The following is a 25,984-nucleotide window of genomic DNA, read 5'->3' as shown; positions in this document are numbered from 1 at the left end:
TCCCAGTACCTCATAAAGAAGACAAGCAAACAAGGTACAGACAACCAGCAGATTATTGAGCAAAAACAAGCACAACAAGGAGTGGGTGTGGCTCAAGCAGTTGTGTGCCCGCCTTCCACATGGGAAGTCCCAGGTTTGGTTCCCAATGTCTCCTAAAGAAAAAAGAGCCAAGCAGACAACAAGCACAGTGAGCAAAATAATGAGCAAAAAACCCAGCAAGCAAACAGATGAGGGAGCCATCGGGGGGGGGGGGGGGATTAAAACATTATTTGAAAGTGGACTGTGATGAGTTAAAGAGGCATATTGTAAACTTTAAATCTGACAAAATATAAAACTAAGTATAGATAAAATTTCAATAGTGGGAGAAAAATGGAATACTGAAAATAATTCTGAGATGGAAAAAGGTAACAAGGAACAGTTGGAACAAACAGAAAAATAGTGAGATGGTAGATTTAGATCCAAAAATAAAATACTACATTACATGTAAATTGGACTAAAACTCCAATAAAAAAGACTGTCAGAGTGGATTTTTGTCTCCAACAAATCCATTTTTTAACATAAGGACACAAAAGTAAAAAGATGGAAAAAGCTATACCATGCAAACAGTAAGCATAATAAAGCTAGAATGACTACAGTAATAACAGACAAAGTAGACTTTGGAACAAGGTGTATTATTGGGAATATAAAAATATTTCGTAATAAGGTATTAAAAAAGCAGGATAAAATAGAAATAAATAACAGGCAGATATAAGCTTAATGATTTAGAAATTCAACAATATACTTCTAAATATCCCACTGGTCTGAAAGAAATCAGGAGGGAAATTAGAAAAAATTTTGAGCAACATTAAAATTTGTGGAGGGAAAAAAAACAAAAAAAAATTGTGGGATGCAGATAAAATAGTGCTTTGAAGAAAATGTATAGCTTTAAATATTTATATTAGAAACAAAGAAAAGTAGAATATCATTTATCTAAGCTTCTTTAAGAATCCTGAAAAGTAAAAGCAAATTAAACCTAAATAAGAATGAAAGAAATGATAAAGGGCAGAAATCAATGAAGTAGAAAACAGACAAACAATAGAGAAAAGTCAATGAAACCAAATGCCGACTGATTGAAATGATTAATAAAATTGATAAGTCTCTAGCTAGAGTGATTAAAGAGAGAAGATACAAATGATCAATATCAGAAATATAAGAGAGGTCATTAAAGATCATATAGGCATTATAAAATAATAAAGGAATATTATGAAGAAATTTACTCCCAAAATTTGACTGTGTAGATGAAATTGACAAAATTTTCATAAAACACAAATTATCAAAACTGATTTAAAAAGTAAAATAAGGGAAGCCGATGTGGCTCAAGTGATAAGGCTTGCACCTACCACATGAGAAGACCCTGGTTCAATCCCTGGGGCCTCCTGGTGAAAAAGAAAAGAAAGTGTGCCTGCACAGTGAGCCAGTGCCCGCATGGTGAGCCGAGTGCCTGTGCAGTGAGCCAAGTGCCCACGTGGTGAGCCAAGTGCCTGCACAGCAAGCTGAGTGCCCATGTGGTAAGCCTAGTGCCTGCCTGAGTACCCACATGGTGAGCTAGTGCCCATGTGGTGAGCCGAGGGCCCACGCGGTAAGCCATTGCCTGCACAAGTGAGTCATGCAGCAAAATGATGATGCAACTAAAGACAGATGAAGGGTAGAGTCATGGTGAAGTGCAGTAGAGATCAGGAACTGAGGTACAGCAATTGACAGGGAACCTCCCTCCACATCAGAGGTCCCCAGGATCGAATCCCGGTGAATCCTAGAGTAGAAAGACAAGAAGATGAGTAGATACAGATGATCACACAGTGAATGGACACAGAGAGCAAAAACAGCAGGGTAGGAGGAGGGGGGACGGGAAGGGAGAATAAACAAATAAATCTTAATTTAAAAAAATATAAAATTGAAAAAAATTAAAAAAACAAAACAGAAAAAAATAATAGAGAATTGGAATAGACTTGTATATCTATTAAACTGAATTTGTAATTAAAATCCAGAAAACTCCAGATCCAGAAAATGTCACCTACAAATTTTTCAAAACTTAGATCAGGGATTCTTAACCTTGTTTGTTCCATGGACCCCTTTGCCAATTAGGTGAAAACCACAGACCCCTTACTAAGTCCACACTATACTGTTGTATTATTTAATAAACATATCACACCCATACCAACACTTCCCTACAAGAATAATGATTTTTTTTAAAAAATTTCAATTCAAGCTCTCAGACTGCTTGTTAAGAACCCCTGCTATAGGGAAGCGGACTTGGCTCAATGGATAGGGCATCTGCCTACCACATGGGAGGTCCGCGGTTCAAACCCCGGGCCTCCTTAACCCATGTGGAGCTGGCCGATGCGCAGTGCTGATGCACTCAAGGAGTGCCGTGCCAGGCAGGGGTGTCCCCCGCGCCCTGTAAGGAGAGCCGCCCAGCGTGAAAGAAAGTGTAGCCTGCCCGAGAATGGCGCTGCACACACAGAAAGCTGACACAGCAAGATGATGCAACAAAAAGAAACACAGATTCTCGGTGCCCTTTGTAAGGACAGAGCAATCACAGAAGAACACACAGCAAATGGACACAGAGCAGACAACTTGGCGGGGGGTGAGGGGGAGTAACAGAATACACAGTCCAGAAAAAGACCCAGATATACAGTCACTTGATTTTCTACAAAAGTGCCATAATAAATGGGAAAAGAATAGTATTTTCAACAAATGGTGCTGGATATCTTTATGAAAAATGAAATAAAAAGAACCTTGACCCTCACCTCATGCCATATGCAAAATTAACTTGAAATAGAACATAGAGCTATCTATATAGGATACATACCCTCATGAAGAATAAAAAACTTCTAGAAGAAAACAGGAGAAAATCCTCATGATCTTGGGGTGAACAAAGATTTCTTGGATAGAATAATAAAAACACAGACCACACACAAAAATTACACTGGAATTCATCAAAACTTAAGACTTGTATTTTGAAAGACTATGTTAACAAAATTAAAAAGGCAAGTAAGATTGGGAGAAAATATTTACAATACACAGTCTAACAAAGAAATTATATAAAGAAAACATAAAGAACACTTATAAATTAAGAAGACAACAACCCAATGTTTTAAAAACGGGCAAAACCCCTATCAATTAGAGGTGGAGTGGACATCACCATCCCCAGAATCCTCAGGACTGGGAATGAACTGTGGACTAGAGTGGACTTACTGGTATTCTACTATAGACTTATTGTGATTCTAGCAATGGATGAAATTACAACATTGATGTGGAGGCAGTGGCCACTGGAGTCTCTGGGACAGGGAGAGGGAAAAACATATATAATATGGGAGCTTTTTCAGGACTTAGAAATTGTCCTGAATGGCACTGCAATGACAGATATAGGCCATTTTATATCCTCCCATAACATGCAAAATTGTGTGGGAGAGAGTGTAAACTACAATGTGAACTATGGTCCCTGCTCAGGATGCGTTTATCAATTGCAATGCATGTGCCACACTAATGAAGGATGTTGTTTATGTGGGAGTATGTGGGACATGCGGGGAGTGGGGCATATGGGAATTCCTGTATATATATTTTTATTCCCCCCAACTTGGGGCTTCCTTGTTGTCTGCTCTCTGTGTCCATTCGCTGTGCGTTCTTCTGTGTGTATTTTATTTTTATTTATTCACCCCCCTTGCGGCTTGCTTGTTGTTTTGCTCTCTGTGTCCATTCCCTTGCGGCTTGCTTGTTGTTTTGCTCTCTGTGTCCATTCCCTGTGCACTCCTCTGTTTTTCCTTGTCTCCCATTTTTTGTTGCTGTTCCATCACCTTGCTGAGTCGGCTCTCTGCAACACTTACAGGCCAGCGGCATTCCGTGGTGCTTGCAGGATGGGCAGCACTCCGCGGCGCTTGCGGGCCGGCAGCTCTCCGTGGCATGCGGGTGAGCCTGCCTTCACAAGGAGGCCCCGGGACGCGAACCCAGGGCCTCCCATATGGTAGACAGGAGCCCAACTGATTGAGCCACAACCACTTCCCGGAATCCCTATATTTTTAGTTTAACATTTATGTAATCTAAGTATCTTTTATAAAATAAGATATTAAAAAAAGTAAAAATGGGCAAAAGGAATGAAGAGAGAATCACAAAATAATGCCAATGAAAAACACATGAAAAGATACTCAACATTAATAGTTATAAAAAAGGAAATAAAAATTAAAACAATTAGATTCTATTACCTCTCTCCCAATTTAGAATAGCTAAAATTAAAACACCTGACAATCCAAGTGTTGTTGAGGGTATAGAGTAACTGGAATTTTCATACATTGCCAGTGGTAATATAAAACAGTATAATCACTTTGGAAAACATTTTGGAAGTTTCTTTAAAAGTTAAACATATGTTTTCCATAAGATTCATAAATTCCCCTTCTAGATATTTATCTACAAGAAATGAAAACATATTTCTACACAAAGACATTCATGAAAATTCACACTGGCCTTATTTCTAATAAACTAGGAACAACTCAAACGTTGTATCAACTGGTGAGCAGGTAAACAAAATGTAGTATACCCATAAATACAGTACTACTCAGAAACACAACAGAATGAACCACAAAACATGCAACAACATTGATGAATCTCAAAACCACTATACTTACTAAAAGAAGCCCAAAACAAAAAGGGGTATACTGTATGATTCCATCTACATGAAATTTGAGAACAGAGAAAATTAGTCTGTAATGAATGCAAATCAGTGGTTGCCTGAGACCACAGTTAGGGGTTGAGAATTTATTAGGAAAGGACACAAAGGAAATTATGGAGGGTAAGAGAAATGTTCTCCACCTTGATGGGTGTTGTCTTAGTTTTCCAAGGCTGCTATGGCAGTCTGCCATCTGGACCCCAAAAAGACACGTTCTTCCAACGTGCAAAATACATTCACCCCACCCCAACATCCCAAAAACCTTAAGCCATTTCAGTAGTAACAACTCCAAGTACAAGGTCTCATTAAAATCAGTTGTGGGTGTAGTCCATCTAGGGCAATATTTCTCTCCATCTGTGAATCTGTGAAACCCAGAAAACAAGTTATCTACTTCCAAAATACAATGGTAGAACAGGCATAGGACAGAATTCCCATTCTAGAAGGGAGAAATTGGAAGGAAAACAGGGGTCAAGCAAATGTGAAATCCAGCAGGGAATACTGCATTAGGTTTCAAGGTCTGAAAGTCATCCGTGGATTGATGCTATGTCCTCTGGGCCTGCTGAAACAGCAGTACTACCCTTTCCAAGCACTTGGACAACAGCTAGACTCTCCCCAAACACCAGGGCCTACACCTCACTCTTTAAACACTGGAGGGATAGCTAGGCTTTCTTCAAATACCAGCGTGTAGGCCCCAAGCATTAGGGTGATGGCTGAACACTCTCCAACAAGGTAGAATACGCAGCCCCATCAAGTCTGGGGCAGAAACCCTACCCTATCTAAATAGCACATGCAGAGGCCCCTCCCTCTTAGCCCAAGGAGACTGCTTTAGTCCAGACCTCGACTTCCATGGCTCTGCCCTTAAGTCATGTTTCCTTCATTTTGTCTTGTCCCTGTCCCTTTTGGCCCAAGGTACTAGTGCTTCTGCTCATACAAAATTCTCAAAATCCCAAATGCCCACTGACTGATAAAGGGATAAATAAAATATGATATATCCATACAATGGAGTATTACTATTATTCAGCCATAAGAAGGAATGAAGTACTAATACATGCTACAAAATTATACTAAGTGAAAGAAGTCACAAAATATCACATTGCATGATTCCATTTTTATGAAATTTCCAGAATAGGCAAATATAATGAGACAGAAAGTTAGATTAATGGTTGAAGGTTAGACTAGAAGGTGTGGGGAGGTAAAAGCTAAAGGGTAGGAGTGTCTTTTGGGGGTGATGAAATGTTCTAAAATGGATTGTGGTACTGGTTTCACAACTCTGAACATACTAAAAGCTAATTAATTGTACACTTCAAAACAGTGAACTAGGGAAGTGGATGTGGCTCAACTGATAGTGTTTTCCTACCACATGGGAGGTGCAGAGTTTGAACCCAGGGCCTTCTGGCCCATGTGGCAAGCTGGCCCATGCGCAGTACTGCCATGCACAAGGAATGCTGTGCCATGCAGTGGTGTACACCGCGTAGGGGAGCACCACACGCAAGGAGTGTGCCCCGCATTGAGCTGCCCTGCGCAAAAAAAAGTACAGCCTGCCCAGGAGTGGCAACACACACATGGAGACCTGATGCAGCAAGGTGACACATCAAAAAGAGACACAGATTCCCAGTGCCGCCAAGAATTAGGACACAGAAGAATACACAGCGAATGGACACAAGAGAGCAGACAATGAGGGGTGGTGGGTGGTAAGGGGAGAAAAATAAATAAATCTTTAAAAATAAAAAAAAATAAAACGGTGGTATGATACATGAATTTATATCTCATTAAAGCTGCTATAATACTCTAAGGGGAAAGAGTTCAGTAAATAATAACAAAAGTAAGGAACAACCAAAAGTAGTGCTGTACAAATGTTTGATTTTAATAGTTTTAGTGTAGCTTTGGCATTTAGTTAAGAAAAAGAGCAAAATTATTACCCTTTCTACTGAAGACAACTGTTGCTGTAACCCATCACATTTTTTGTTTGCTTCTTCAGAAAGAGTTTTATATTTTTCTATTTGAGACTGTTGCATATTAATTGTTCGCTGCTGTCTCACACAATCTTCTTCAAAATTTTTCACCTGGAGCTTTAAATCCTGAATTTCATCCTCCTACAATTATAAAAGTATAGATTAGTTTACATGAAAAATACATACATAAATGTTTTTGTATAAAAACATAAAGAAAAAAAAAACTAAAAGTAGATTCATATGAGCTTTGAGGAATTTATACTGTTGTATGAAGAAAAACTACATTTCATTTTCATTTTTAGATTTGAAGTCGTAAGTTTTATTTGACTTTAATAGCTTATATTTGTAAGTCTAACAAATATTCTAATTGTTAACAAGTATTTAAAATTCTTTAGCTCTGAAAATTCAACACCTCAGAATAGAATTTCAGTATTTATAAACAAGTTTTGAATTCAAAACTTAATTTAAGCAGGAATTATATCTCAATAAAGCTTTTTAGAATTGGTGTAAATGAAATTGCTCCAAAAATGTTTGAATATCAGAGCATTCTTTTAAAAGATTTTAAAAAGCTTACCTTTTTATTGCATTCACACACAACACTATCCAATTCCTCCTGCATAACATGGAGTTTGGCCTTTAGAAATCTGATCTGAGCTTCTGTGGATTTAAATAATTATATTTACTGTCTTTCACTGAATCTAAGACAGCTTCAAAAGGAAGACAAACCATTATTTTATGAGGGAAAAAGTGCTTAAGATGGGGAATCTAACAGAAGATCCTGCATAAAGATGGGACACAAAAAATCAATACCTCTAATGTAAGGATAAATGAGAAATCCACACAACAGAATGGAAGAACAAAGAAATGTTCACATCAAAACATTGGAACTGAATAAAGATGGGGGGTAAGGTGGGGAGTGATCTCTCCTGAGAATTGAACCACAAGCCAGTACTCACTTAAGTTTGAAGACTGAATTTATACTTACCAGGGTGGCCCAAATTCCTCAAATGGAGAATGTGAAGTAGTCTCAGGTTGGGAAAGTCCCCAAGTTTGGCAGAAACAAACACAAATCCTCTCTGGCAAAACTCAACTTCAACCCAGCCAATAAGAGTATAAAATGCCATTAATTGTAACATGCATCCCAGTTTCAGGAGTTAAAATGCACTGTATCAGGAAGCGGATATAGGAGGTCCAAGGTTCGATACCTAGGGCCTCTTGATCCATGTGGTGAGCTGGCCCATGCGCAGTATTGCTGCGCGCAAGGAGTGCCATGCCACGTGCAAGGAGTGCACCCCTGCAAGGAGAGCCGCCCCACGTGAAAAAAGTGTAGCCCACCCAGGAGTGGTGCCACACACACACGGAGAGCTGACACAGCAAGATGACGCAACAAAAAAGGGAGATAGTTTCCCAGTGTCTCCTGATAATGCAAGCAGACACAGAAGAACACAGCAAAAGGACAGAGAGAACAGACAACAGGGGGGAAGGGGAGAGAAATAAAATAAATCTTAAAAAAACAACAACAATGTAAGTCTCTTAGAATCAGAGAACTACACTAAAGACACTAATACCTTACTACTGAAGCTTTCTCCCGAATACCATCATTAAGATCTACCTTTGATATTTCATTGCCAGTAAAGCCTCTTTATTTGCTAAAATCAGCAGTAAAACTTTGAGGTTTATAACATATAGCCCTTAAAAGTAAAAGTGAAAATTGAAGTTAGAACTCACTCATCATTCATTCATTCTTTCATTCAAAAGATATGCATTGAGTTCCTACTCTGTTCAGGACATGGAAGGGCTATTATAAGACAAACCTTGCCCTCATGGAATTTACCTTGAGGAAACACTCCAAATTGCCCTTGATAAGTCTTTAGGAAATAGCCAACTAATTCATACACATACAATGTAGAAAGCACAAAACATCTCCACACATACTTTCTGTTCCAAATATTTTCTTATGAAGTACCCCCAGTGTTACTATGGAAGTGATTAAGATGGTTGGTTCTAACCCCACCTAGATTTCTCTGGCCTCTACTCTTCTTTCAGCCTTCCTTGTAACTCCAAGTGAGCAAAGGATAGAAGGGAAATGATATATTCAAAAGTGTAAAGATTACAGTAGTTGGCCTCTAGGAGGATAGGAGAAAAAGAATGGAGAAGATGACTTTGTCCCTTTCCCACCTCTTTTTACCTCCCAGCTCTAACCTCAGAACACGCTTTAGGGGCTAAGTGCTCTAGTCTCTGGAGGCTGGCAGCAAAAGCCTGCCCACCCACCCAGGTTTAATCTAACAAAGCAGTTTGTGCTCCCAACTACTGTGATCTTTTCCTTCCACATGAATCTATCCAATCATCTAAAGTAAGAGTTTTGGGGAGACACCTAGGCCAAAGACACAGAGAGGGAAGATAGAGGGGCAAAGTGGCAGAGAAGTGATTTAGCAATAAGAAAACTTTAGCATATTAAGGAAGAGTCTCTTTGTCCTGATTCCTTGTATCTGGGAGCAGTAACATTTTTAACAGGGCCACATATGGGGAGGGGATGTGGCTTGAGTAGTTGGGCTCCTGCTTCCCATATGGGAGGTCCCAGGTTCAGTCCTGGTGCCTCCATAAAAAAACAAAAACAAAAAACAAGCAAACCAGGAAGCAGATGTGGCTCAACTGACAGCATCCACCACCATATTGGAGGTACAGAGTTCAAACCCAGGACCCCCTGGCCTGTGTGGTGAGCTGACCCACACGCAGTACTGTTGCGTACAAGGAGTGTCATGCCATGCAGGGGTGTCCCCCATGTTGGGGAGCCCCATGCACAAGGAGTGCGCCTCTCAAGGAGAGCTACCCCACGCAAAAAGTGTAGCCTGCCTGGGAGTGGCGCTGCACACACAGAGAGTTGACGCAGCAAGATGATGCAACAACAACAACAAAAAAGAAAGACACAGATTCCCAGTGCCACTGAGAATACAAGCAGACACAGAAGACACACAGCAAATGGACAAAAGAGAGCAAACAAAGGGTGGGGGGGAGAGAAATAAATAAAAATATATCTCTAAAAAAAAAAACAAAAAACCAAGCAAACAAAAAGCCAACTCATGGGACATGATGTGGCTCAGTGGTTGAGCACTGGCTTCCCACATAAGAGGTCTGGGGTTCAGTCCCCACACCTGGTACCTCAAAAAAAAAAAAATTCACATATCCTTTTGAACAAGTTGGTTTAACATGGAATAAACAAAATATAGTAACATTAAATGAAAGGAATTCAGGGAAACATGTCTTCTTTATATGATCTTAATGTTTTAATGATAAACTATGGAACTTTAATTTTAGTTGCAAAGTGTTCAATGAAACTAATACAAAATAGTCTCATATTTTTACTTTTTATTATGTAAAATATCAAATATATGGAAAAGAGACTACTTCAATGAACTATTTAATCATCACTCATCTTCAACAATTATTAACTCACAGGCAATTTTATTTTATCTACAGTCCCACTCATTTCTCGTACCTCCATATGCCACTGGATTTTGAAACAACCTAAGATATATTTTAAGTGCAGAAAAAAATAGTTTTTTTAAAGATCTCTTTTTCTAAGTAATTGTGATATTAAAGATAAGATAACAAACAAAAGAAAACTTACCTGTTCCAATGTCTTTACTAACACCGGAGAAAATATCATCATCTATATAATCAGGTACGCCTTCCTCCTCCAGCTGCCCTTCAATTTTGCTAATTGTTTTTGCAAGAGAAAAGTCTGAGAAATCGTCTGGAATGGCAACATCATTGGCAGTTTGTACATTTGAATATTTCAATTTAACACTGAAAAACATAATATAGAAAGGAGATATGGCTTTTACCCAAATAAAGCAAATCAAAATTATTAAAATTTTAAATTTACGATAAAATCTACAGTTAATACTTTCAAGGACAAAGTTACAATACTTTTTATAGTATTTATAATACTATAAATAGATTTTCAATTTTTGTGAATCACATAACCCTGGAGCTGGAGAAGGCTTGATGAGGGCAATCTAGACCACATTTCCAAACAGGTGAACATTAAAACCAAGAGTACTGAGCTTCACCTTCTAGGTCAAATCCAGCCTGTGGCTTTTAAGTTTTGCATACTCCTGGAGAAAAACAGTATAAATTGATAAAGCTCTAGCAGTAATTCTATGGATATCAAAGAAAAATACCTCTTGAGAAAGAACTACAGAGTGAGTAGTTGTTAAGTCAGTGAAACTCAACGTTATTTCCCACCTAAAGAAACACATTTTAACCTAGAGCAAAGTTGACCAAAAAGTTGAATTTGGTATTTTTAATGGAATGGGGAAAGAAATGTGAAATAAAAGTCACTTCCAAAGGCACTAAGGAATGGACCAGGCCTAACCCATCAAGTCTATGGTTCTCAAAACCCAATTTATCTTGAACACATAAACAAAGTCTTCAGAATTCCATTTGGGGGAATTGGTTGTGGCTCAACTAATAGAGTATCTGCGTACCATATGGAGGGTCCAGGGTCCGATACCCAGGGCCTCCTGACCTGTGTGGGGAGCTGGCCCACACGCAGTGCTGATGCGCACAATGAGTGCCGCGCCACACAGGGGTATCCCCCATGTAGGGGTGCCCCATGCACAAGGTGTGCACCCTGTGAGGAGAGCCGCCCTGTGTGAAAAAAGTGCAGTGTGCCCAGCAGTGGAGCTGCACACATGGAGAGCTAATAACAGCAAGATGACGCAACAACAAAAAAAAGTGAGTTTCCCTGTGCCACATGACAAGCATGCAAGTGGACACAGAACACAGCGAATGGACACACAGAGCAGACAGTGTGGGGGAAGGGGAGAGAAATAAATAAATAAATCTTAAAAAAAAAAAAGGAAGAATTCCATTTGGAAAAACCATTTCTTTAAAAAATAAATTTGAAGTCTGAAAATAAGATAACTCTTTCCAGTTATGAAACAGCTAAGTAGTGGATATTCTCTTTTCATCTATCAATATATTTAGAGTCTTCTCCCTTTTCTTTTACTTATCCTTTCATTCTATTTTTTTTCTCTTTTACTCCAAAACAAACAAAAAATTATTTAGCCAATGAAAAGACACAAATATCAGCAAAATGTTTTCCAGAATTATAATGTAAATATCAGCTAAGGGAAGCAATAGACATAAATTTAATAACTTACTGAGAATAAGAAGCTAGTTGGTACAACCTGCTGCAGTTGTGACCCCTCCTTTTCTAGAAAGCCTACTATCCCAGAGAGACTCTTGGTCCCTTTTTATGCTTACTATCCTAAGAACAGTCATGAATTCTCACTTACCAGAAATAGACTGTAAATTACAATCATAGTCTTATTTAAAGCATGCCAGTCATTCTATATATCTATATATCGAAATATGCAATAATATATGCTACTCTGTTTAACACTCAAAAAACAGAAGATTACTTAGTCTATTTTGAGAGGACTGAGCAGAGAGACAAGAAATCTAGGTTCTAATCCCAGTTCTAAGAAAATATCTCACTCAAATTAGAACTTAAACAATTTGAAATGTGGGGATTTTGCTTAAGAAAACATTACAAAATGTTTATTAACTGCTGCAAGGCATGTCCGAAGGGAAAATGTTTCAAGTTACTGAAAGTGGATAAGATATATACAGTATAATTTTATATATTTTGAGTATAAAAAGATCTGGAGAAGCAGAAAAAGCTTAATTACTAAGTATGATGTTACTACAAATTATAAAACTAAAAAAATGAAGGACTAATTTTAAACTACTATACCTTGAATTTCTTTTCTTCCCTTTATTTGCAGAGTGTAGTTTGTTTTGAACCTTGTTTACTGGACTGTTTTTGGTCTTTGGCTACATGAAAATAATTTAAACCATTTGTTAATTAGATTCTAATTATTTGCCAAGGAAAGCAATTTTCTAATACATGGAGCTGCTCTTTTCATGGAATTAATCAAACTCTATAATACAAAATCCCAGAATTTTACAGCTGGAAAAACCTAGAGAGTTCTAGGACTAGGAGATTTAAGGATAAAGAAAATGAGTACTAAATATTCAAGGACACACAGCTAGTAGCAGAACATTACACCCAGATGTTCTGACTCAAAATTTAGTTGTTCTCACTAACTGATTATTTGCCAGATACGCCTTCCCTGGGTTTCACATAGACTGTTCCCTTGGCCTAGATCCCCATGGATGGGAAATTTGTAGATCCCAGTTTGCCTAGGACCTGGAATAGTGACCTCTACACTATAATTATTTATTATACATGAATAAATGACCCTTTTGAACCACCTTCTTTGTATATAAATACGTTTCTTTTTCAGATTTTCTATCTACTATATTTCAGCTTCAGAAAGAAAACTAAAAGACCTCAGGCTACAAATTAACTCCAGTTAGAATTTTTTTCCAATGGTTGGAAATTATTAAGTGAAATTATGAAACAAAAAAGGGTTCAATTTATTTTATGAGTAACATTTCTTTAAGGCATCCCTTCTGAATATCAAGGCTAGGCTTATATTTATTTCTACAGACTCAAACCCTGTCTCAGTTCTGTCTAAGAAAAGTATAAAAAAATAACCTAACATTTTAGAGAATGTATCTGTATCCATGGAAACTTTGATTTCATACCTTAGCTTCTGAATGTAGTTGGACTGGCCCTTCAGATGATAAGAGACCTCTACAAAACAAAAAATAAATACATTAATAATCAATGATACTAAGCTGAGACACACTAAAATTCAACAACCATTATTATTTGAAAGAGAAAATACAAAACCATCAATAGAGTTTGCTCTAATTCTAGTTTTCAACATGTTAATTATTTTTAATCAGTGTCACAAACAAGAAAAGTACATACTTTGTCTTTGAGAAGATATACTATAGTATCAATATTTGGATAGGAAAATATAGCCCAAATTTTAATAAATGGAAATCATAATGAGTGATTTCTGGTTGCATACAAGGCTTTTTTACTTTATTAAAATGATTCACACGGGCTTTTTATTGTGAGCCCACTCACAGTTATCACTCTTCTAATTCACTGAATTACTCGGTCACTGTCTGTTCTCCCCCATTACGCTGTGAACTTCATGATGGCAGGAACTATATCTTGCCTAGTTCTTGGCATATTACCTGTCACATAAGCTCTTCAACTGACCCTAAATAAATTATCTGTTGAATGAATGAATAAATATAAAATTACAATTCATTTTTTATGCACAAAGTTTTCAAAACATACTTGGAGTTTAAAGCAAGGAGTGTCATAGGAATCTGCAAACTATGACACTCAGTTTGAATCCATCCACAACCATTCCTTTGTTGTCTATGGCTATTTTCACACTACAACAGAGTTGAGTAACTGTGACAAAGACCACATAGCCTATACATCCAAAAACATTTACTAGCTGACCTTTTACAAAAAAAGTGCCTAACCCTGATCAATTGTCTACAGCATCCTGAACACGTGTATTAATATTTCTGAAAACCTACCAAGTTGGTATCTATTGTTGCCAAGAAAAAAAAAATCAGAAAAACTGCATCATATCCCCAGAGAACACCTAACTATAGTAAAGGACAAAATATCAAGTTACTTTCCACCAGCTGCCCGCTATTTAATTAGTTTTGCATAGGTTTTTTCAATATTAAACACAAAGTTACACTTAGATAATATTTAATACAACCCCTTAAGACTAGAAATAGCTCTGGGAAAAAAAAAAGTGTTCTCAAAATAATTTAAAAAATACAGAGACGAAAGAACCATTCTTGTACATGACAAGAAAATGTTTCCAAATATTATATAAATTTTAAGTGTTCTCTTTAATCACCTTTATTTCATATTAATGTTTACCATTTCCTTAGTATATCTGCTGTATTTTCCAACCCCCTACATATCAGCCAAAAGATATTTAACAGTTAAGTATCTCCCCCAGTTTTAGCAGAGTGCTATTACTTTACCAGGGTAAAAGGAAAACTGAACTAGTATACAGAATTCTGATTACTTTTGTTAAACTTCTCCATGGAAGGTTCATGTGTAATTCAAATGATTTGTGTGGGAAACCTTGCTTCCAGCAGCCTGGAGGATATATATATATATATATAGTAGGAAATTGCCTGGCTATAATCATTTAGGTGGATTATCATTGTTTTAGGTTGAAATTGTTTATCTCTGTATAGAATGACCTCCATCTTCAACAATTCCCAACTAAGAGTCAAATGCCATGTTTCACAGGGTAAAAGCCATCTGTTCAAATGGGAACATTTTTTAAGCCACTTAATTTAGGTAAACAGAGGCATCATCACCATTTTGCATTTAAGGAAAATTTAATTTGTAAAATCAGTCTCTCACCTCAACAGAAACTAGAGATTAGCTGTTGCTATCATCATTTTGATGATTTAGTTCACAGGATAAAACTGAGCCTAATCTTATTTGTAATCTAAATTTTACAATTTTGATAAATGTCAAACATCTTTTTTCATAAAAGATCAGAGATCATTATATTACACATAAAAATAAGTAATTTCATATTATATACATACATATATATGTGTGTACTGAATGATGTAATGTATATATTTTTATGGATATACTAAAAAAATTTCAAAAGCAATGCATTAGGCATTAACTCTTTGGGAGCAGGATCAGGTTTGATTACTCACCATTGTACCATCAGTGGCTAGTACCTGGCACTAAAAGTGTTCAAAAATTGTTTTCTCCAGGTTTACTGAGGTATAATTTACATACAGAAAAATCATCCTTTTTAGGTGTACAATTCTATAAATTCTGACAAACTTACATGGTCATGTAACTGCCACAACAATCAAGGTACAGAATATTTCCATCATCCCAAAAAGCTCCCTTGTACCCCTTTGTAGTTAATATCCTCTGTCTTTCCCTGCAACCCATACAAGCACTAATCAATTCCCCTATTAGTTATTTAGAATGTTAAAAGGGGAAATTTTCCATTTTAACCATTTTTAAGTGTACAATTCAGTGGTATTAATTACCTTCACAATGTTGTGCAAAACTTTTTCATCACAGAAAACAGAAACTCTTTACCCATTAAGCAATAACTCCCCATTCTCCCTCCCCCAAACCCCTGGTAATCTCTAATCTTCTGTCTGTCTCTAGATATTTGATATAAGTGGAATCATACAATATTTGTCCCTTTGTGTCTGGCTTATTTCACTCAGCATGATGTTCTCAAGGTTCATTCACATTGTGGCATGTATCAGAATGTCATTCTTTTTTATGGCTAATAGTGTTCCATTGTATAAATATACCACATTTTATTTTTCCATTCATCTGTCAATGGACATTTGGGTTCTGTCGACCTTTTGAAGTCCCCAATTATTATTATTTTATATGTTACATTATTCTTCTTCAAATTATAGATTTCCAACATCTATATGCAAAAAGACTATATAAGAAAAACCCATACATGCCATTAAAAAACACCACTGGTGTTTGAGAATTAAGTCTCTTACCTTAAACTGTAATCATCATCTTCTTCATATGACTTAATTTGTGCTGAAATGGGCCTGGATTGTTCCTCTTGCTGATCTCTCTAGTTATGTGAACAAAAATGTCACAAATAATATAGGGAAAAAGCACAAGAATAATGATCTCTGTAATGATCTTTCTGATCATTATTACAGAGGTGTCTACAGTTCTATATAATGAGGCCACAGAATTCTAAATACTTTAGTATGAAAAGAAGGTTTGTAATATTACAGATTCATCTTTCTTTGGCTCTGGGTTAAGAAAGTCACTTCTAAGGGAAAAAGAATGCCAATGCCTTTATATGATATGATTTGACCCCTGCTTCCCCACTACGTTAGAGTCTTCTGTCTTAGGTAACATGCAAAGGAAACTAGAACGCCTCACAAGAAATGGAAAAAATAAGCTCATTCAATGGGTAGGAAAACTTGTCTCAAATCAGGAAAAGCTTCAACATTGAGAAGACCATGAAGATGTTAAAAATGAAGCACCAGGGACAAATCCTTTTGACAAAGACAAATCAGAAAATGAAAGTAAGTAAACAAAAATTCAATATGGCAAAAGTTATATTCAGTTAGCTTCTATAAGGGCAGAAATGCCCATTTCCTTTTCTTACCCCTTTCCAGTTTTCTACTCAGCTCTATTTTGGAAAAAAAGATTTTTTTCAAGGGGACCCTTTGAGCAGAATCCATAATGAATCTCTTATTTTATTATAATGTTGGGTTTCTTTACTGCAAGTGTTGTCCTGCTCTTCAGACCCTGGCAGAAACTAAAAGATATAAGAAAAATATTTATTTTTTGGTAAACTATTTAATTAGAAATGCAACTAGCAAATCTGTGATAATTATCGAAATACAATACTTGAAATGTTACATATGATACATTTCTTATTCCTAAACTAATGAATAGATATGGATCTGTATAAGGCATTAAGATAAAGTATTATAGAGTACAGACACAATATGGCAGACTAGAAAGTTTTACAAATCTCTCCCTCCATTAGGAATATAAAAGAGTTTGGGGAAAAAAAGCCTGGAATTAACTATGTGGTAGTCCTGGAAGCAGAATGGACATTTAGAACAACTTCTGGAGCACCAGAAGAAGCAAGAAGCTGTCAAGTGTTCAGCTTTTGTAAGTGAAGGCACAAACCTTTGGCCAGCCCCCATTGCTCAGCCCCATGGCAACAGCTCCAGAAATAGCTAAAGCTGCAGAAATACAACCCAGATTCCAGGAGCAGCCAGCTGGGGTCAGGGCTGGCAGAGGAAACCTACTCCTCGAAAACTTCAGGCTGAGGACTGAGGTTGGTCTGGGGATCCCTGAAGGACCACTGTGGAAGCTGGCCTCAGTTTCGGCCCTCTGGGCAGCAGTGCTTCCAGCCTTCCACAAACATCCACCTGGACATAAAGAGCTAGTCTGCCTTCTTCACACCTTCGTCAGCTATGTTTTGTTTTGTATTGTTTTGTTTTGTTTTGTTTTGTTTTGTGTTTTCCGCCCCCTGTGTTTTGGCATTTCCTGGTCTGGCAGATCCCTGAAGTCACAACATAGACTCTACTCTTAGTTTCAACCCTCTCTGTAGTGGCTTCTGACCTCACACCAGCATCTACCAGGACTTAAAGACCCAGTGTACTTTATCATTGGTTAGGTTTCTTTGTCTTTTTTAATTGTTTCATCTGGCAGATCTCTGAGAGCCCAGCACAGATGCCGGTCTTAGTTTCTCTCAGAAGCCCCAACTTCTAGCCTTACAACAGCATCTATAGGGACAAAGAAAGTTGGTTGGTTTCTTTTTTTTTCTGTTTTATATTTGAGGGTCTGGTAGATCCCTGAAGAAGGAGAAGGGATGCTGGCCTATATTTTGGCCTTGTAAGCAGCAGCTTTTTGGCTTCCCAATGGCATGTAACAAGAAACTTTGAGAGGTAATACACATCATTATTTTTATCCCTTCAATTTTTTTGTGTGTGGGTGTTTTGTGTTTTTTTCCCCTTCTTTCCTTTTTTTTTTCTTTTCCTTTTTTTTCTTAGTATGACAAACTGAATAATGAGAGAACTAGATTCCCAGAGTGACCTCAACATAATATTCAGAATGTCCAGTTCTCAACAAAAGAATTACAAAATGTATACAAACAAAGGAAAGTATGGGCCAGTCACAGGACAAAAAGAATTTGATGGAAAATATTCTGGAACAAGCACAATCTCTGGAATTACTCATCAAAAATCTTAGACCAACTCTTATAAAAAGGATGAATGAACTAAAGGAAAAACACCAAAAATGAATTAAAGGATACCAGGAAAACAATATATGAAAAAAATGAGACTATCAATAATGATAAAAAATTTTAAAGAATAAGTAAATGGAAATTTTGAACTCAAAATTACAATGAGTGAAATGAAAATTTCAACAGAGGAGTTCAAGAGCAGATTGGAGGAGACAGAAGAAAATATATGTGAACTTGAAGAAAAACAATTGAACTGTCCAAACTGAGGCACAGAAAGAAAAAAAGAGTGAGGAAAAATGAACAGAACCTGAAGAAACCATATATACATCACAGGAGTCCCAAAAAGAGAAAAAAGAGATAAAGGGCCAGAAAAAATATTTGAAGAAATAATGGCTGAAAACTTCCCAAGTCTGATGAAAGATATGAACATACACATCTAAGATGCTCAATAAACAACAAGCAGGATAAACCCAAACAGATCTATAATGAGACTCATTATGATCAAACTGTCAAGTGCTAAGAACAATGACAGAATCTGAAAGAAAGAAGAAGAAAAAGAGAATACTATGATTGACATGGAGACCAAGATGGTGACAGAGTAGGAAGCTCTAACAATCAGCTCGTCCCACAGGGCAACTAATAATCAGCCAGGATCTGTCCGGATCAACTGTTGGAGGGACTCCGCAGACCTGAAAATCATAGTTTGCCATCCAGACAAAAACACGAAGAGAAGACTGATCATCTATGGTAAAGATCTGTAAATAGACTCCACATTGCAGAGGCAGTTTGCACAACCTCCAGTGGTGATGAGGGCAACCTCCAGACCCACTCCCAGGCTGGAAGTAGAAGCTCTCTTTCCCAAAAGCAGGTCAGGGGAAGTGTCCTGGCATCAACTACAGCTGTTGATTGGAAAATTTGGCTACCCGGATTCCAATGTTGAACACAGCTGAGGTTTAAATCAGCCCAAGCCACCAAGAAGCCAGCAGCATTTGTGCTGTCTCCACCCGATAGGAGTGGAAGTAGGGGTGACTAAAAAACACACTGGCTCCCCAGGGCAATAGGGATCAGATCTAGCATGCTCAGTTTGGAAAGCCACTGCTTAAGTCCCCAACACCCAGCAAGAGTGGAAATTGGTGCAGTTTGAACACTTTCTATAGGTACAGCAGGCAGATTTACTCTGTGCCCCAATGCCCCCATGGAAAGAGGGAAAGGGCATACACTCTCCCAGGCAGTGCAGGCAGACTTACTCAGCCTGCCGTGAAAAGTTGCTGCACAGAGGGCCCTAGTGCATCCCTGGACAGAGGAAGTGCACACTCTCCTGGGCAGGGAAGGCAGATTCACCTGGTCCACTTTAAAAGGGTCACTGCACACAGAGCTCCAACGCCCCCTGGAAGGAAGGGAATTATGCACACTCTCTGTGGTAAGTGTGGGGCAGATTCACTAGGCCCACCTTGAACAGCTGCTGCACTCTCATCCCCACGATGACCCAAAATGAAAGGAACCAAGAGCCATTTGATTACTTTCCCTCAAGACAATGCATGCAGAGTCACCTCGTTCACCTGGGACGGGCAAACAGCACAGGGGGGTAGCAAGTGATCAGAGAACTCAGATCTCAGGGGCTGGGATCTGTACAACAGTTTCATCCCGGGTAGGCTGGCAACTTCAACGTTAACTGTGACCCCACCAGGAGCTAAGTCAGCTGGGTTCTGAAGGCACAAAATAACCTTAGGACAGCAGGGAGCAACTAGTAAAGAGTGCTACCTGTTGGGTACTTTACGAAAGCCTAGATTGGGGGAGACATCAAAAAGAAGATTGGAGGCTACAGGGGTCTCTTTTTTAGAGCACGTTGGAATCAATCCACATTCCATTCATAGGTCCCCTGAGCCTGTTTTGATTGGGAAACCAGAGCTGGATAACCAGAAGGTTATCTCTCCGGGGACACTTCTATGGAAATTATCTCTCCAGGAAAGAGCAGCAAGAGAAGACAAAAAGAGTGTTAAGAATATATATAAAGTAACAGAAGAGACATGGGTAGAAAGGTCATATCTGAGTTCAACTCCGTGGTTGGTGCTGGGGTTGGTATATACTCAGGAGACTTGATTCTCTGGACTGGCCTTATGCCAGCTGGTCCCTGAGCCTCAGCAGAGTTGCAACACCTACTCTCTGGTTCATTGGACTTACCCAGGTCAGCTAACAGGAGGAGAAGATGGTCAACCACCACACCAGAGAACCGAAACACAGGATTTGACACAACTAGTCACATATATCCAAACAAATCTTAATAAAGTCAATGAGATGGCTAAAGAAATTAAAGATATTAAGAAGACACTGGTTGAACACAAAGAAGAATTTGAAAGTTTGCAAAGAGAAGTTTGCAAAGAAAAGGTCTTATGGGAATAAAAAACAATAAAGGAGGTTAAAAATCCATTAAAGGCATATAATAGCAGATTTCAATTGGCTGAGGACAGAATAAGTTGAGGTGGAGAACAGAGCATCTGAATTTGAAAAGACAAAACAGAAAGAGGAAAGAATGGAAAAAGTTGAACAGTCTCAGGGAATTGAATGACAATATGAAATGCACAATCATCATGTTATAGGTGTCCCAGAAGAAGAGAATGGAGAAGGGGCAGAAAAAAATATTAGAGGGAATAATGACTGAACATTTCCCAAACCTTATAAAAAACATAAATATCAATATCCAAGGACAACCCACCCTAAACAATAAATCTGAATAGACCTACTCTGAGACACCTACTATTCAGAATATCAAATGCTAAAGATAAAGAATTTGGAAACCAGTAAGAGAAAAATAATTCATCACATAAAAGGGACACTCAATAAGACTTAAGTACCAATTTCTCATCAGAAACCACAGAGGCAAGGAGGCACTGGTATTATATACTAAAGGTTCTGAAAGAGAAAAACTACCAGCCAAGAATTCTTTATCTAGAAAAACTGTCTTTCAAGATGAAAGTTTAAAGTCTTCAAAGATAAACAAAAACTAAATGGGTTTGTTACAATGAGACCAGATTTATAAGAGATACTAAAGGTAAAGACAGGAGAGAGAGGAAAGGACAGGAGAGAGGACCTGGAGAAGAGTGTACAAATGAATATTATTAGAAAGGGTAAAAAGATAATAGTAAGATAGGTCAATAGAAAGTCAAAAGATATAATGGGCGATATATAATGTTAATGGATTGAACTCCCCAATCAAAAGACACAGACAAGCTGAATGGATTAAAAACAGTATCAGCCATCTATACATCCACAAAAGACTCACCTTACATCAAGGAGACAAATAGACTGAAAGTAAAAGTTTGGAAAAAAAGATATCTCATGCAAACGGTAATCAAAAAAGAGCTGAAGTAGCAACACTAACTTTGGACAAAATAGAGTTTAAATACAAAACTACTAAAAGAGATGAAGAAGGACATTATATATTAATAAAAGGAGCAATTCACGAAGAAAAAATAACAATAATAAGTATTTAGGCACTAACAAGGGAGCCCCAAAACATGAGGCATACACTTGCAAAACTGAAGAGAGAAATAAGTGTCTTTATAATAATAGATGGAGACTTCAGTACAACACTCTCATCTTTGGAAAGAACAACTGGACAAGGGGTCAGAAGGGAACAGAGAACTCAAATAACATGATAAATGAACTAGACCACACAGACATAAATAGAATATTGTACCTCAAAACAGCAGGATATGCATTCTTCTCAAGTGGTCATGGATCTTTCTCCAGTATAGACCATACGTTGGGTCACAAAACAAGTACCAATAAATTTTATAAGAATGAAATTATACACGGAAATAAAGTAAAAATAAATTGGGGTACTATAAAATGAAAAAAAAAAGAAATTATACAAAACACTATCTCTGATCATAATGGAATGAAGCTGGAAATAGACAACAGGTGGATAAGGGAAAACTCATATATATGGAAATTAAACAACCTACTTTTAAACTGTCAGTGGGTCAAAGAAGAAATTAGTACATATTTTGAGATCAATGAAAATAAGAACACAACATATCAGTTCTCATAATCAGTAACTATCTTGAGACAATGAAAATGAGAACAAAACATATAAAAACCTATAGAATGCAGCAAAGGCAGTGCTGAGAGGGAAATTTATAGCCCTCAATGCTGACATTAAAAAAAAAATAGCTAAAATCAAAGACATAACTGAACACCTGCAAGAGCTAGAAAAAGAATAAAAAGCTAATCTCAAAGTAAGCAGAAGGAAAGAAATAGAGATTAGAGCAAAAATAAATGAAATTAAGAATAACAACAACAAAATAGAGAGAACCACCAAAATAAAAATTTGGCTCTTTGAAAAGATAAACAAAATTGACAAGCCTTTAGCTAGATAGACTTAGAAAAAAAGAGAAGATGCAAATAAATAAAATCAGAAATGAAAATGGAGATACTACTATGGACCACACAAATAAAACAAAATCATAAGAGGATACTATGAACAACTGTAGACCAACAAACTAGACAATACACGCAAAATGGACAAACTCCTAGAAACATACAAACTACACTGATCCAAGAAGAAAAAGAAGACCTCAACAAACCAACCCAAAGTAAGGAGACTGTAATGGTCTTCAAAAACCTCCAAAAGATGAAAAGCCCAGGACAGAATGGCTTCACTGGTAAATTCTACCAATCATTCAAAGAAGAAATAATATCAATCTTGCCCAAACCCCTTAAAAAATAAAACAGCAGGGAATGCTGCCAAACTCATTCTAGGAAGCCAACATCACCCTAATACCAAAGCCAGATAAATAACATGAAAAAAGAAAATTATAAACCAATTTTTCTAAAGAATATAGATGCAAAAATCCTCAAAAAAAAATACTTGCTGTCAAATCCAATAGCACATTAAAAGAATTATACATCATGATCAAGCAGGTATTATTCCCGGTATGCAAGGGTGGTTCAACGCAAGAAAATCAATCAATGTGATACATCACATTACTAAATTGAAGAAGAAAAATCATGATCCTCTTGATTGATGCAGAAAGAGCATTTGACAAAATCCAGTATCCTTTTTTGATAAATAGTCTCTCAGAGATAGGAATAGAAGGAAACTTTCTCAACATGCTAAAGTGCATGTATGAAAAACCCACAACTAACATTGTATTCAATGGAAAAAGACTGAAAGCTTTCCTGCTGAGATCAGGAATAAGACAAGGATGCCCACTATCACCACTGTTATTCAATGTTGTGCTAGATTTTAGATAGAGAATTAGTCAAGAAGCGAAATAAAAGGCATTCAAAAGGAAGAAGTGAAACTTCCACTATTTGCTGTAACATGATTTTATATCTAGGAAATCCCAAAAAATCCACAACAAAACTACTAGAACTGGGAAGTGGTTGTGGCTTAACTGACAGATCGTCCGCCTACCATATAGGAGGTCCAGGGTTCAGTACCCAGGGCCTCCTGACCTGTGTGGTGAGCTGGCCCACGTGCAGTGCTGCTGCACTCAAGGAGTGCCTTGTCACTCAGGGGTGTTCCCCACATAAGGGTGCCCCATGTGCAAGGAGTGCACCCCGCAAGGAGAGCCACCCCATGCAAAAAAAGCACAGCCCACCCAGGAGTGGCACCCCACACACAGAGGGCTGACACAGCAAGATGACCCAACAATAACAGAAACAAAAAAAAGTAACACAGTTTCCCAGTGCCGCATAACAAGAATGCAAGGGGACACAGAAGAACACACAGCAAATGGACACAGAGAGCAGACAAAAGGGGAGAAAGGGAGAGAAATAAATAAAAATAAATCTTTTTTAAAAAACCAGAAACTACTAGAACTAATAGACAAGTTCAGCAAAGTGGTGGGTACAAGATTAATACACAAAAATCAGAAATGCTTCTATATTTACTATTAAGCAATCTGAGGAGGAAGTCAGAAAAAAATCTACTGAAAATAGAGACTAAAAGAATCAAATGTTTAGGGGAAAAACTTTAAAAAGGACATAAAGGATGTATATTCAGAAAACTACAAAACATTGCTAAAAGAACCAAAGAAAACCTAAATAAATGGAAAGGCATTGCATGTTCATAGATTGGAAGATTAAATATCATTAAGATGTCAATGCTATGCAAATTTATCTACAGATTCACTACAGTCCCAATAAAACTTCAAACAGACTTTTTTACAGAATTGGAAAGATCAGTTATGAAATTTATTTGGAAGGGTAATAGATCCCAAAGTAAAAAATATCTTTAAAAAGAAGAACAAAGTTAGAGGACTCTCACTTCCTGACTTTAAATCATATTACTTATCTACAGTGGTTAAAAAAAGCAGGGAATTGGCATAAAGATAGATATGGTGACCAATGGAATAGAATTAAGTGTTCAGAAATAGATCCTCAAATTTATGACAAAGTTATTTTTGACAAGGCTGCCAACCCATACAGAACAGTCTATTCAGCAAATGGTACTGGGAGAACTGGATATCCAGATCCAAAAGAAAGAAGGAGGACCCATCTCAAACCTTATACAAAATTTAACTCAAAATGGATCAAAGACCTAAATATAAAAGCTACAATCATAAAACTGTTAGAAGAAAATGTAGGGAAACATTTTCAAGATCTTGTAGTAGGCAGTCGTTTCTTAAACCTTACACCCAAAGTACAAACAAAGAAAGAGAAAATAGATTAATGGGACCTCCTCAAATTAAAACACTTTCATGTTTCAAAGCACTTTGTTAGAAATTAAAAAGGCAGCCTACTCACAGGGAGAAAATATTTGGAAACTATGGGTTTGATATCCATGTTATATAAAGAGATCATAAAACTCAATGATAAAAAAGACAAGCAACCTAATTTTTAAAATGGGTCAAAGACTTGAACAGACATTTCTCCAAAGAGGGAATACAAATGGCCAAAAAGCACATGAAAAAATTATCAACATCATTACTTTTTAGGGAAATGCAGATCAAAGTTATAATGAGATGCCAATTCACACCTTATAAAATGGTCATCAAGAAACAGAAAACTACAAATACTGAAGATGTTGGTTGGAATGTAGAATGGTGCAGCCTTAGTAGAAGACAGTTAAGATGTTCCTCAAGAAACTCAAACTAAATATAGAACTGTCTTGGTTGGAATGTAGAATGTTGCAGCCTTAGTAGAAGGCAGTTAAGATGTTCCTCAAGAAACTCAAACTAAATATAGAACTGTCATATGATCCAGCAATCCCATTACTAGGAATATATTCAGAAGAACAGAAAGCAAGGACACCAACTGACATTTGCACATAGATGGTCATAGCAGCATTATTCACAATTGCTAACAACAATGGAAATAACCCAAGTGTCCATCATCCAATGAATGGATAAGCAAAATGTGGTATATGCATACAATGGAATACTACTCAGCTGTAAGAAGAATGAAATTGGGATGCATACAACAACGTGGATGAATCTTGAGGATATTGAGTGAAATAAGTCAGACACAAAAGGACAAATATTGTATGGTCTCACTAATATAAACGAAAACAATGAGTAAACTCATGGAGGTAGATTCATAGGTTACTAGGAAATGGAATGAATGTGGGTTGAAAATGAGCTGATGCTTAATATAAGCAGAATTTTTACTAAGATCTATTGTAA

General features: G+C 37.2%; 1 protein-coding gene across 1 annotated transcript in view; it reads right to left on the bottom strand.

Annotated features, from left to right (window-relative positions):
- TEX9 (testis expressed 9) overlaps positions 1 to 25,984 on the bottom strand; it is a 113,817-nt gene that overhangs the window by 41,548 nt on the left and 46,285 nt on the right. Inside the window, exons 4-9 of the mRNA XM_004468330.5 lie at positions 16,129 to 16,208; positions 13,273 to 13,321; positions 12,416 to 12,495; positions 10,280 to 10,458; positions 7,226 to 7,308; positions 6,619 to 6,792 (exon numbers count right to left, since the gene is read on the bottom strand). Of these exons, the coding sequence (XP_004468387.2) occupies positions 6,619 to 6,792; positions 7,226 to 7,308; positions 10,280 to 10,458; positions 12,416 to 12,495; positions 13,273 to 13,321; positions 16,129 to 16,208 (645 nt within the window). The remainder of the gene's footprint in view (positions 1 to 6,618; positions 6,793 to 7,225; positions 7,309 to 10,279; positions 10,459 to 12,415; positions 12,496 to 13,272; positions 13,322 to 16,128; positions 16,209 to 25,984) is intronic.

This window comes from Dasypus novemcinctus, chromosome 3 (assembly GCF_030445035.2).
Source record: "Dasypus novemcinctus isolate mDasNov1 chromosome 3, mDasNov1.1.hap2, whole genome shotgun sequence".
NCBI classification, from domain to species: Eukaryota; Metazoa; Chordata; class Mammalia; order Cingulata; family Dasypodidae; genus Dasypus; species Dasypus novemcinctus.
The sequence above is the reverse complement of the archived record's forward strand: the minus strand, read 5'-3'. Positions and strand labels throughout refer to the sequence as shown.